Below are 13,918 nucleotides of genomic sequence, written 5' to 3' on the forward strand. Positions count from 1 at the left end.
TTTTTTCGCATGTAACAACACTTAAAAAAAACCCTGACTTATCCCTTTAATCCCCTGCTGAACATATCTGCTGAGTTTGCTGTGCCCACAAAGTCAAACTTTAAACATTAGGACAAACTATTTTCTCCACAGAACATACACACATATATCACCAGAGGCAGCGCAGGTTCAGCAGGATTTATTATATTCTGACAAAAAAAAAAGAAAGAAGAAAAATCATAAAAATAAAACATTTATCAACACAAAGTTACATCTTTACAGTCAAATCTGTGTCTGAGAATTGATGGGTCTGTGTTTTGCATTACGAGGCTGAATGTGACATGGTGAACACGCATGAATAACGGTATCCTCCTGACCCTGTTGTACCTGCACACAGTGCGCTCACTATAACAGCCAGTCAAGCTCTATATATCTGCCAATGTTAGTTACAACACACAAATTTATGCCTCTGAGTCGTAATCTCGCATCTTGTTATCTGATGTCTGTCTCACTCGCATCCATCACACTGAATGAGACACAAGTTCACGAAGGACAACCTGTTTTTGAAAATGATTTCACAGAATATGACATTGAACGGCTGAACGCATGTAAAAAATCCTGTCAAACTTGTGCTGATGTGAATAAATCAGTCATGGTTCCTCTCTGTTTGTGTGTTGGCAGCCACACAGCAGGCTACGACAGTGACCCCAACCCCATGGTGTACAGCTGCAGCACGCAGTACCGCATCCACACACACGGAGTCATCAGGGGCATTCAGGTAGGATTTAAACCCCACCCTCCAGCACTGCTCAACCTGGTCTTGCCGTTTTACTTCTCTGCAAACCATCAGATATGTTGGGAAAATGTTTAAAATGTAACGTTATGACAATTTAAAGGTCCTGTTTGTGAGAATGTTTGAGATTTCTTCACCTCCCTCTTTCCCAAATGCACAAAAGAGCGACTGTATGGGGGCCTTTGCAAATTAGAGAGGAAGTTGTTCTTCTTCAAAACACAAAATCCAAACGTAGAAATGTGGTCACGCAAGATGGCTGCCCTTGCATTAAGTAAATATAAAAGGCTTATTTAAATATGGCTTATAATCCAGCCAGCATGTCTGTGTGGGCCCCATAAGGGTTTTATATCTGGGCTGACAATATGGGTTGTCCGTGGTTTCCATGGTAGCCCCTCCCATGGCCCCTCTGAATATTTTGCCCACTTCATGCTCATATCCACTTAGTATCCACTTGTAGTCAGTAAAGGGTACAAAGTGGGCGTGAACTTAACATAGGCAAAAATGGGTGGGGCCACCGTGGACAAACCCACTTGGGACCCATATTGTCAGCCCGAATATAACGCTTATGGTGCCCACGTTGACCTGCGGGCTGGGAAGTTGACATGTAAAATCAGTAAATAAGAAACATGAGCTCACACAGAAATGAGAAACTGCCAACTGTTTGTGCTGCTGCATCGTTTGTGTATGACACTGATTTTATTTACCGTCCCAAAGGTCACTGTGAGGTCAAACTGACCTTCTGACTGTCTGCTCTACTTCTGTTACATGAACATGACCAGGATGTTCGCACTGACGGACTCACGTCAGATTAACAAACACTGAGGGAAAAATACATCAACGCAGGAGAAAAGAAGGAGGGGAGGGGAGGGGGGAAAAACGATGTTTTTGTTGAATTTATTTTTAATGAGTGGGCTGAAAGAGATGAGTGGTGGAGACGCTGATGCATTAACCAGGCTACATGAAGAGGAAACACTGATATGTAGCAGAGCAGAGATTTATACACACAGATTTTTTTTCCACAAATCCATTATCAGTAAAGAAACATGTGCATACACACACATGCACACTCAGCCTAAACTTAAACTTAACTTAACCACGACTCAAATCTTAGTCCTAAACTTGGCCAGTTCCTCAGAAATTAGGTTCTGTCTCATTAGGACCAGGTTTTGGTCTCCATGAGGACTGCTGTTCCTGACAAGGTCAGTGTTTATGGCAGAGAAAGTCCTAAAGAGATAACACTTTCAAGAACACACACACTCACACACGTTTGTGCAGCATTCTTAGTGAGGACCCTCATAGACATCATGCATCCCCTTGCCCCTTTCCCTAATCTTAATCATCACATCTAGAGGCCTAATCTTAACCCAATTCTAACCCTAACCCAGAAACCAGGTCAAAAAGCCCTTTAACGATGTGACGACAAGCCAAAATGTCCTCACTTTCCCAAAATGTCCTCACTCCGCATGATTTTTCAATTGTTGGTCCTCACAAAGTGACACATAAAAGAATAAACACACACACACGGTTACAGTGGGTAAAGACACAGTTTCCATACGAGGATCAGCATGTTAATAAATCATTAGATTTTAATTACTGTCTGTCAGCAGCTCTAAAGGACAGAGTGCAGAGATTCTCCAGACGTGCTCTCAGTCCACAACATCACTTCTTGAGATTTTTCTTTCTTTCTTTCTTTTTGGGGCCTGTTTCATTATTCACTCTGCTTCATGTCTTTCTCCTCCCACCACCTCCACCACCACCACCATCCTCCAACCTACAACCTGAGACAAATGAACTGCATGAAACACACACAGGACTTCTGGCTCAGTGCAAAACAATAAACAAAACCTTGCTCTTACACCAACAGCTGCTACAGTGTAAGATAACAGACAACAGTGAGATTGTTGTTTCACTGTAGCGATCTATCTGTATGTGGGCTACTGTAACGCCCACATTTTCACATCAGTATAGAATCTTAACCATAATTTACAATAATAAATATATAAAAAGTAGTATATATATACTTTTCTTCAGTCACACAGACACACATGTATCTTTCTTCATTTTGCACTCGCCTGTATTTACTCTGCAGTGTGTTTTTGTGCATCAGCTAAAACACCGCACATTCTAGTTCATTGCACAGTGATGTCAGACATTTTTAACTGTCAGTAATAATTTAGCCTTTTCAGGGTGAAGGTGTCAGTGTCAGCGGCAGCTAATTCCTCCAGTCGCTGCTAACAGCACTAATTACAACAGGGCCGACCTCGCAGTCTGTCATCATATTCAGCTAAACAAAGGGAAAATGAAGAGCAGATGTGTGTCTGTGTTCATGTTTGTAGTAGGCTGCGAGGACACATTTATTAGACCTATCACTGGGAAGACATATTTTGGCTGGTCCTCACAATTTTATAGAATGTATTCAGGGTTTAGACTTGGGTATAGATGATGGTTAAGGTAAGGGTAAGGGACTAAGGAATGCACTTTGTCAATGAGTGTCCTCACTAAGAATGCTGTCTAACGATGTGCCTGTGTATTTGTGTGTGAGTTCTTGTATGGGTATCTTTGTGAGGACCAAAAAACTATAGGGAGTGCAGACATTTTGGGAAAGTAAGGACATTTTTGGCTTGCTCTCAAGTTCTGTCACTCTTTGAAAGGATTTTTAGGGTTAGGGTTAAGACTTGGTTTTAGGGTTAGGGTTAGAATTGGGTTTAGGTTAAGGGTTAACCTTCAAAAACCTTAAAAAGGTTATTAGGTTGTGATAGTTAGGGTTAGGGAATGCATTATGTCATGAGTGTGTAGTGATTGTCCTCACTATGAATGCTGTGCTAACATGCTAACATAACTGTGTGTGTGTGTGTTTGTTACCTCTTAGGAGCTTTTCTGGCATCAACACATTGACCTTGTCAGGACCAGTAGTCCTCAAGGAGACCAAAACCTGGTCCCATTGAGGCAGAACCTCATTTCCGAGGAAGTGTAGGGCTAAGATTCTAATTGTTAGTTATTAGTTAGTTAGTTATTGTTAAGGTTGAGGTGAGGCTTTGGTTAGGCTGTCCAAATGAATGTTAGTCAGTGAGTCCTTAAAAGGATAGTTGTGTGAACCTGTGTGTATGTGTGTGTGTGTAATTAGCTGTTAGCATGGAATAAAAGTAAAACATCGGGGGGAAGTAGACAGAGAACAAACCTGGAAGAGAGTCCTGAAAGAAATATAAAAATAGAAGAAATATGTCAAAGAAGAAAGTGAACAAAACTGTGTTTCTTCACGCAGCCATGTGTTATTTCCTGTGCTGCAGTGAGGCTGTGATGGGCCGCTCTGTCTTAACAGGCGTGACTAACTGCTCCCACTGGGCCGCAGTCACTCTGAGGTCATTTTACTGCTAATTCATGTCTAATGAATATTTGAACCATTTTATTACAACGATCCCCCAGAGCCAGACACATCACATCTACTTATGCACACAGAGTGCATATTTGAATCGCTTGTCGTCTAAATTACATTTACTGGTTCAGCTGTTGATTTTCAATCTTTTAAACAGCTATTAATTGCATATATGTATATATATATATACATATATACTGTATATATTATTTTTTATGGTAGTAAAAAACACGCTTTCCAGTTGTTGTCATTTCCCAATCAAACCCTGCTCAGTCTTTTGTCATCTACACATAATATTTTGAAAATGAAGTGTCCCATATTTGCATTTTTTAAACAAAGAATTATATATTTTGAGATGAAATAAAACAAAAATGTGCATAAGTCCTATACAAGACTGACTATGTTGTGTAGGACATCGATGACTACTATCATACTGCAAATCAGACATTTTTACTGTACAGTTTTACACATTTTAAGCAAAAAATCAATACATTTTGAGATGTAATAAAGGTTCTGACGGTACCTGCATGTGAAAGGATTGTGTATAATTTTATTTTCCCACGTTAACGTGAAAACATGTGGCTTGATTTATGAATAGTTTGGGACTGTTTGTTTGATGTTGTTTATGCCTGTTTTTAAATTAATTTAATTAACTGTTTGGTGAGTAAACTCTGTAGCGTGTTTTTACATTCCTTTAATAACACGAAGACATTTTTCTCGTAACATCAAAATCGTTGTTATCGCTCCAATTCTGTCTCTGTAATATATTGTGCAGATTGCACAGACATATCTGTTAACTGCACGTTGCTCTTATTAATTGAATTGTGTGTGTCTGTGTGTCTGTGTGTGTGTAGGATGTGAGGCGGGTGCCCAGCATCGCTCCAGCCATCGTGCGGTCAGAAACCAGTGAGAAGCGTCCGTTCATGTGCGCTTACCCCGGCTGCAACAAACGCTACTTCAAGCTGTCTCACCTGCAGATGCACAGTCGCAAACACACAGGTGAGACGTGAGCTGTGATGATGTCACACAGCAGCACTCTTAGTCTATCAAGTACCTTAAAGGAATACTTGAGTAAAGGTACCTTAAAAGTATCTTACCACCAAATGACTTTGGTAGAAGTTGAAAGAGAAAAATTGTCACTTTTTTTAATATAAGGCGGAGATAAGGCTTGCTAATTCAGAGTCATCTTTTAAATCTCTTCTTAAAACTCATTTTTATAGCTTTTATGTGATGCCGTCTTTTTATCTTTTCATCCTTTTATCTCATTGCTTTTCTTCCTTTGCAAGCACCTTAAATCAATTTACCATGATGTGTAAATATGACCATTATTATTATTTGTTTTGTTTATACTGTTTATATGGGTGTCTTTTTATTTATGTATGTGAAAGCACTTTGTAAATTGCTGTTTTTAGGTGCTAAAGCTTTACTTACCTACTTTTCTAGTAAGGCCACTATTAATATATATTACTTAAGTAAAAATCTTCCATTACTTAGATGACATTTACTGTACCTAAGTAACAAAAGTAATTTTCTGATATAGTAAAAGTATTAAAAATGTCAGGAGTTAGGATTGAGCCATGGTAGCTCGGTGGTAGGGTGAGTTATCTTTCAACTGGAAGGTTGTGGGTTCAATTCCTGGCTCTGCTAGTCAGGCTATGTGTCCTTGAGCAAGACTCTTAACCCTGTGTTGCAGTGTGCGAATGGGTGAAAACTGTAGTGTAAAGCAGCTTATTAAGACTAGAAAAGCTCTATTTCTAGTAGTTCAGTACAGATATGTGAATTGTGTACTTACAAGTAACAGTAACAAAGTATTCCTACTTTGTACAGAAGTGATGTTTCCATTGGCCTCCATTTCCTGACCTGATGTTGCCAGAAAATACTTCCTGTTTTGGAAAAATAAAGAAGTGTTTTTTTTATTTTCCAGTCAAATCTGGTTTCATACCAGGACACGCCTTCATTTTATGGCTCACCATGTTTTCAGTCCAGAACACATTAAGGGAATTTCCTTTAATTTGGTCCAAATATTCACTTGGACTCAATGATGACCTGATTAGAATTTTGGTGGTTAAAGTTTTCTGGTCATCACATTTTTATGAATATGACCCTGATGAGAACTTTCATAACATTTGGCACAAACACTCACTTTGACTCAAGGATGTTATGATTAGAAGCTGCTGGTCAAAGGTCACCGCAAACTCACTGAACACTCGAGTCAAAAGTCACGGTGGACCTCACTAAACACGTTTCTCAAACATTAAACTCCTATTTTTTACATGCACACTATGTCATTTCTGCCACTGAAGCAGCATGGAATCATGGGAATTGTTGTTTAAGGAGGTCTTTGGTGAGCAAATGAGTAGTAATACGCAGATTATGTCATTAAAAGGCGACTGAGATTACCTTGAATATAAATATCTATGGCTATCTATGGATTTAACACGTGTTTGAAATGTTTTGGATAATTTTAGATATTTTAAAGCAAAATTGTTTAAAAAATTACAGATTCAAGTCAATGAGCACACACATTCTGGGAGTCTGGGAAAAAAGAAAAACTAACTTTTGTCACATAAAACTACTTTTTTCCATGTGTTTTGACTCCTCTTTGAAAAACTCAAAGACCAAGTTTTAGAGATTTAATTAGACCCATAAATGTTATATTACGTTTACGATCACTGGTGATTTTATATTTGAGAAACTGTCAATTATCGACCCCTGCAATTATTTGGTTCAAGGTGATATTTTTGATGGTGATTACCATCAACCTTGTTTTATAGGGTATATAGGAAAACAATGTTTCTCTCTCATTGTTTTCCATTTATGAATAAATGAATATTCTCTTTGAAATCTAAAAATAGTTAAAATTGTTTTCCAATCAAAGTTTTTTGTCCGAACCTCTGTCCTGAGAATAAAATAAGATCAAATGAACTTTCTGTGACTCTTGTGTGTGTTCAGGGGAGAAACCGTACCAGTGTGAGGTTGTAGACTGTGGCCGGAGGTTTTCCCGCTCAGACCAGCTCAAACGACACCAGAGGAGACACACAGGTTTGATCATTTCCCCTCTGTCTGTCTGCGTCTCTGTCCTTTATTCTGTCAGGTTTCTTTTCGGTCCCTTCAGTCTTTGCTTTGCTGTCTTCACTTGACCTGTTTTGTCGCTGTTTGCATGACAGCCGTGTAAATAATGTTAATCTTTTGAAGCGCACAGTTTTATGCTCGATGCTGACGTTTACTAAAGGCTGGCAACATCATCTTTGGAATGCTCTTCAGTGCCTGCAAGCCTTTGCTCTACTCTATTTTCTCCCTCTGTGTGTATGTGTGTGTGTGTGTGTGTGTGATGGTGAACATGTTTTTCTACGTATGTGTACAAACGTGTTTGTATGAACTTGTCTGTGTGTGTTTGTGTGTGTGTGTGTGTGTGTGTGTATACTGTATACGTGTTTAGGAGTTAAACCCTTCGAATGCGAGACGTGTCAGAGAAAGTTCTCTCGGTCTGACCACCTTAAGACACACACCCGGACTCATACAGGTAAAACAAGTGCGTAAACTTTTATTTTTCCATTTCTTCTTCATCCATTTGATGTTTACACGTGTATATGTGACGTTTAAATGATTATTTTACAAGATAGTGTTTGTACCCCCCACTGACCACTTTATTAGGAACATCACAGTATTGGTAACGGTAGTATTTATGAGATTTTACTGCAGATTTTTGCAGTTCATGTTCATGAAACCGGTTGAATCAGGAGAGACTTATACCTTGTTCAGATTGCCAGAAATCAGTTTTTTTGTAAATCGAGACTTGATTCAGATTGGTTTTGAAGGTGTGAACAGCAAAAACACGTGGAATCTGATTGATTTGGTGGTTTGAAAGACCTTGTTTAGACTGCAGCCCAAATCTGATTTTTTCAACATAACCAGATTGGGTCTAGCTTGATTTTTTGGCAGTCTGAACAACTAAAAAAAAACATACGAGATCCCTTTTTCCCCAAAACTGATTCAAACCACATACAGAGGTAGTTTTGAATGCGATTCTGATCAAATTTTACAAATCTGTAGTAATCTGAACGTCTCTTGACGCTCAAATAAGATTTCAAAGTGCCCTCTCGAGAAGGGAACAACAACAGCAATGTAGATCCAGAGAGATGGAAGTTAATTGGAGGTGTGTTAAATGATCGACACAGTGGAAAACAGTACTTCAGACTTAAAAATCTTAGGTTAAAAATCTAATTTGGGCAGCAGTTTAAATCCCGATTTTTGCAAACTTTCAGTTTTGAAAGTCTGAACAGCAGATTTACCCAAATTTGATTCAAACTACACTTGGAGGTGGTTTGAAAGTCGATTAAAATCAGATTTTTACAGATGCATCTCAGTCTGAATGTTGTATCTGCTCAAAAACAACATCCTCCATCATCAGTCGTTACTACACAAACTACACATTTTTCCTACAACTTTGTCTGAAAACTGCGTCACTGACACGGTGACACCCACATAATCACCAAAGCAAGCCAGTTTGATCACATGCAGGTATCAGCACGGACAGTTGACCTGAAAAGAACAGAAAAACAGTTGCCTGCAGTCTGAACAAAGCCTTTGATTTATAGCTGAACAAAGCATAATAGTCATGCACGACGCAGGAAAAGTTGCTTGATTTATTTTGCTGCTTTAACATCTTGTAACGTAGATGTGATTAAAGGCTCCGTCTGCAAAAAATGCTCACTGTGAAACAACAGCACTTTCAATTAAATACAGTTTAAACCAGACAAATAACAAAATATACCAGATCACACAATTTTCCATGACTGAATACCTGGAGAAAAGGCAGGTGTTCCTAATAAAGTGGTCAGTGAATGTACAGGTATATATTATTATTACTTTATATATGTAAATATGGACAGAACATGTTAAATATTAGAGAAAATTCACTGAATCTTTCCATACAGCTCATGATCAGCTCAATATTCTAACGCTTCTTTAATTTTTCATTTTCACGTCCGTCCTGTCATCTCCATCCATCCACCCATCCATCCATCCATCCATCCACCCATCCATCCATCCATCCATCACCCCCCTCTCTCAGGTGAGAAGCCATTTAACTGTCGGTGGCCAAACTGTCAGAAGAAGTTTGCCCGGAGTGACGAGCTGGTGCGACACCACAACATGCACCAGAGGAACATCACCAAGCTGCAGCTGACCATCTGAGTCCACGTCCCCTCTGTTTGACAACATCTGCTCATGTTCCCGACGACCTTTGAACCCTGCAAAAATCAATCTTAAATTCTAATAACTAGATTCCACGCTCTTCACCCCGCAGAGACATCTCTGCGTTAAACACAGTACGACTGTGAAACTGTGCCGTGACTCTCCAGGTGAGGCATTTAAAGGACATTCTGTGTTTTTTTTATTGTGTTTAACAAGTGATATGGAACCGCTCAAACCCAAACGATGTGTGAAATATGCAGCCTTTCATTCCCGCGTTGGAGGGCCTCATTGGTGCGGTGTTGGCTCTCGGTGGAAGACGAGTGGCTTTTGTGTGGATGACTCAGCACGTTTGTCAGCTGAGTGAATCTCTGCATTTGAAACAATCAGAAATGTCCAAGGAGTTCTTGTCATAGACGAGAAGACACACTATATGGACAAAAGTATTTGGACACATTGCACCAACAGGGACTGTAATACGGAGTTGGTCCCTCCTCTAAAAACATGCCACGCTCACTTAGTCGATTAAATATCAGTTTCTTCAAGGTGTGTCCCATTTTTGTGGGGGCAAGATTTACTACCCCTGTAACTCACTTCCAAGTGGCAAAAGGATAGAAAACGGGTAAAATGAGCAACAGGATTGGGCCTTAGATTTGTGAATAAAAAAGATGACACAAAGTCAGCGGGGAAGGACGCTCACTGCAGCGAGAACATGGCCGCCACACTCATGTTAAAATAGATTTAAGCCTCTTAATTAAATCTGCACCTGCTCAAGTCTGCAACACCTGCCACCGCTTTATCTCACCATTTTTCAGATGGAGTAAACACCTCATTGGGGGGGGGGTAATATTTTCAGTTCATTTTTCATTTTGGTCTCTTGAAGTGTTTCCTTTAAATTTTAATTCCATAAACTGAGTCACCATGTTTCCTTTTACCAGCTGATCTACACTGATGTGTGAGGCAGATGTAAATATAAAATGTAAACATTTGATTAGTCTGACTTTAACTTTTACTCAGTCATGCGCAGCACTTCTGAACTGGTCCAGAGATAAACACTGGTATCTTGACTCTAATGTAATATCTCATTGTCTGTTTGCCGCCACCACCACCACCGCCGTGTGTACAGGGAGGTCAGAGGTCATGGTGGGGTGCACCTTGGCGCCTCCTCAGCTGCTGTAAATATCTCCTATGTTGAACTACTTCAGAATGGCTTATTTATTACGTGTTCATGGACAAATATGGTGTTCACTGGATTGATATGAAGCTCAGTGTCTCTCGTGTACAGATCAGCTCTCTCTTTTATCCAGCAATAAAAGTTGAGTGAGTAAACAACTTGCATCTGACACCCTTTGTATGTACGCTTTTGTTTTTAGTTTTTTTTCTTGGCATAAAACATTTATGGTTGTATTTAAACACTTTCTTTTCTCACTCTCACACACTCTCTCTGGCAACGCTCCTGGAGGTAAATCGTCTCGGGTCTCTTGTCTCTTGTCTCTCGTCTCTACAGCGTGTAAATATTGCTGGACGTTTGGCAGCGTCTCAGACACTGCAGGCTCAAAATATATCTGCTGGGTCACACTGGCTCTGTGGCAGGGACTTTACGGTCAACATGTAAATAATGTGTCGTCTTCTTCTTCTTCTTCGCCATGGGAACACAACTGAACTCTTTCCATGGAGGGAAACATGTAACTTGGACTCACGGACTGTTTATACTTTGTTTTTGTTTTTTGTTTTTTTTCATCCTCCCTTTTTTTCATGTGTGTGTTCATGTTTGTGTCATTTGAACATTTTGTATTCAAGAGTATGAATCTTTTGTTGTTTTTTTTGCCGTGTAAATGTACTGTGACTGTTTTTGATAAACACTTTGTCTCAGTGGTCTTTATTTATTTCTATATTTCTTTGTTAAAGCTGCAGTAAAGGCAGAAAAAAAGTAGTTTATTACTGAATCTCACATCCAATTCAATAAAATACTCATGTTTTATGACAGCAGCTCTCTGTCCTGAGTTTGTGCTTCATGCAGCACACATGACTCAACCTGCGAAAGGTTTTGCCCTTTTTTTCCTTTTTCTAGGTAACTTTGAAGGCAGTTTTTGTCAGTGTTGGAACAGCGACCTTTCCACCGAAGGGTGAGTACATGCAGCGGCTTTGTTGAACAGCCAGTAGGGGGCAGCATCTATTTCGAACCTGCCCAAAGTCGCAAGATTTCCCAAAGGATGGAAGTCTAGTTCTCTCTCAGATCGCTTGATTATGCTAAAATGTTATAATGGAAGTATTAATCAGAGACATAATGTATTATTTTCTTTATACAGCTCAAAGGGAAGTGACATTAATATGTCTCCATGACCAGGATTTTTATTAGTTTAATCTAAAATATGCAGTTTAAAGTTCCACTACAGCTTTGTAGTCGCACAAGCAAACGCATAAATGTCTCGAAATGAAATATACGTAAAAAAAGAAAAAAGGTGTCTGTACTCGAGCTGACCTTGACTGAGCTTGCATCCCATATTTCACAAGAGGAGGTTTTTGTTCTTTTTCTGAAGTACCTCCTGCTCTATTTATGACCTAAACTAGCACTTTCTTGATGTCAAAAATCAGCACAAAAACACACACACATCGTACGGCACAGTACCATTTACTCTCCCTGCTTTATCTCTAACCAGATTCCTCGTTGCATTCCTTGGCTCGGTACTGAAAAAAAAAGAGCACAGTAACTGCAGATTAAAAAAATGATGGTGTCTTGCAGCTTCTTCTTATTAGACCTACATCTATTGTTTTGTAAAAAATAACTTACTAAAATACAGCTTTTTCACGCCGTTGACCAACAAAGCAAACCGAGCAGAAAGCAAACAGACAGATACACATGGAGACACAGATGGATAAAGACAGATACTGTAAAGTTTCTTTTGTGAACTTTTATCATAAGTTTAGCCAAAGTGTTAGTGTAAATCAGACAATGTGTCCCGATTCCCTGGTGGAAATCCCCTGAAACTCCCCAGGGCTCTTGTGCTATATCTCAGCTGTCCAACAAGGCCTTTATCTCGCTCTGTGTGTGTGTGTGTGTGTGTTTCATCTCTCTCATGCTTCAAGCCGCCAAAAGGCCCTTTTAAGCAAGACAGCTGGTCAGTGTAACTGCAGTTTCGTCCACTTCCAGTAGTCACATTATAGCTGGTGTGTCTAAATACAGATAGAGGGAACATGTGTTATTCAGCCTCTTTGGGAAATGCTGAGACAACTGTCACATATGAGGACACAAAGCACAGCAAATGAGAAGAATTTATCCAAAGCTACTTTAATGTACTTTGTCTGCTTTCACTGACGGATATGTACAGGGCCGGACCAAGCCTTTATTTGGGGCCTGAAGCAGAATTGGATTTGGGGCCCTTTTCCCACCACCTCGGAGTAGCCACATTTGTGTTATTTACAACAAACCAGTGTCACTCTTGTTTTATTTTAACCTCAGAGGGCAGTAAAATCATAAAATAGGACTAGTATTAATTTGCGCTTTCTTATTCAAGTGTGTGATGATACTGATTTTGAATTAAACAAGTAAAGCAGTTTAATGTCTTTGTTTTTTAAAGCTCAGAAAACAGATGTGCAAATTTACACTAATTTCAATTCAATTCAATGAATCTATATTTATCAGGGACAATGCAGTGAGACACAGTGGACATAAAGTGCATGTGATGTACTGCACATAGAGTAAATAGCAATTTGCTAGTTTACAACTCCTGTCCCTAGAAATGAGAAATCTTTAACTCTACAGCATAAACTAAAAAGTGGACAACCAGGAATTAAGACTATAATGAAAGGCCACCAGGGGGCGACTCCACCGGTTGTAAAAAAAAAAAAAGTCAGTTTGATTGGAAATCTGTGGGAAAATGGAGTCTACTTGTCACTTGATTTATATCATCAATAAACATTTTCCTGATGAGTTGTTCTTAATCGCTAACTTCAAGTCTTCTACAATAGCACGTGATGTAAAGTGTGTAAATACTGTTCCCATTTTGACGAAAATAGACAATAAAGTACGACACATATGGGTGGACTCCACTGTGATTGACAGCTGGTATCATTCCATGGATGGTTGCAGGTGGTGTTTGTGAATTTCCAGATGCAAAACCTCAATATTCTCTAAGGTTCTTAATGAGGGTCCAGAATCTTATGGCCCATCTTCTTAAAGTTTCTTTGTGTCATGAACTCTTCTAAATACCAGGTTAGTTGTAAAGAGTGGTTGCCTAGGTTACTGTGTCCTTTTTAACATTTTGAACCAGTCAGATGATTCTCCTCTGACCTCTGGCATCGAACTGATGCTCATGAGATGTTTTCTCTTTTTAGGACGCTTCTCTATATAACCCCACAAAATAGCTGTGTGTAAAATCCCAGATTATTAGTTTCTGATATATTAAGACTGGCCCATCTGACACCAACAACTACGCCACCCATGTCAGGGGTCAGGAGCTGATTAGATATTTGCCTTTTAGCGCGTTATGTTTTTTAATCGCGTTAATCTAATTTTTTAATCTCTAATTTTGCTGTTTCTTTTTTAATAAAATTCGTTTTTATGTGTTGGGCTTCTTGTG

At 39.3% G+C, this 13,918-nt stretch overlaps 1 protein-coding gene across 5 annotated transcripts in view; it reads left to right on the forward strand.

Moving 5' to 3' along the window:
• The window catches only part of LOC131470427 (Wilms tumor protein homolog), a 39,655-nt gene extending 28,630 nt beyond the window's left edge, over nucleotides 1–11,025 (forward strand). For 3 of the 5 annotated variants that reach the window (XM_058646247.1, XM_058646248.1, XM_058646250.1), the window contains 5 exons: nucleotides 661–757; nucleotides 5,000–5,144; nucleotides 7,098–7,187; nucleotides 7,585–7,677; nucleotides 9,220–11,025. In XM_058646247.1, the coding sequence (XP_058502230.1) occupies nucleotides 661–757; nucleotides 5,000–5,144; nucleotides 7,098–7,187; nucleotides 7,585–7,677; nucleotides 9,220–9,341 (547 nt within the window). In that variant the 3' untranslated portion in view covers nucleotides 9,342–11,025. The remainder of the gene's footprint in view (nucleotides 1–660; nucleotides 758–4,999; nucleotides 5,145–7,097; nucleotides 7,188–7,584; nucleotides 7,678–9,219) is intronic. The other 2 variants (XM_058646249.1, XM_058646251.1) reach the window with 1 other exon arrangement.
• Nucleotides 11,026–13,918: the final 2,893 nt, after the last annotated feature.

This window comes from Solea solea, chromosome 12 (assembly GCF_958295425.1).
Source record: "Solea solea chromosome 12, fSolSol10.1, whole genome shotgun sequence".
Classification (NCBI taxonomy): domain Eukaryota; kingdom Metazoa; phylum Chordata; class Actinopteri; order Pleuronectiformes; family Soleidae; genus Solea; species Solea solea.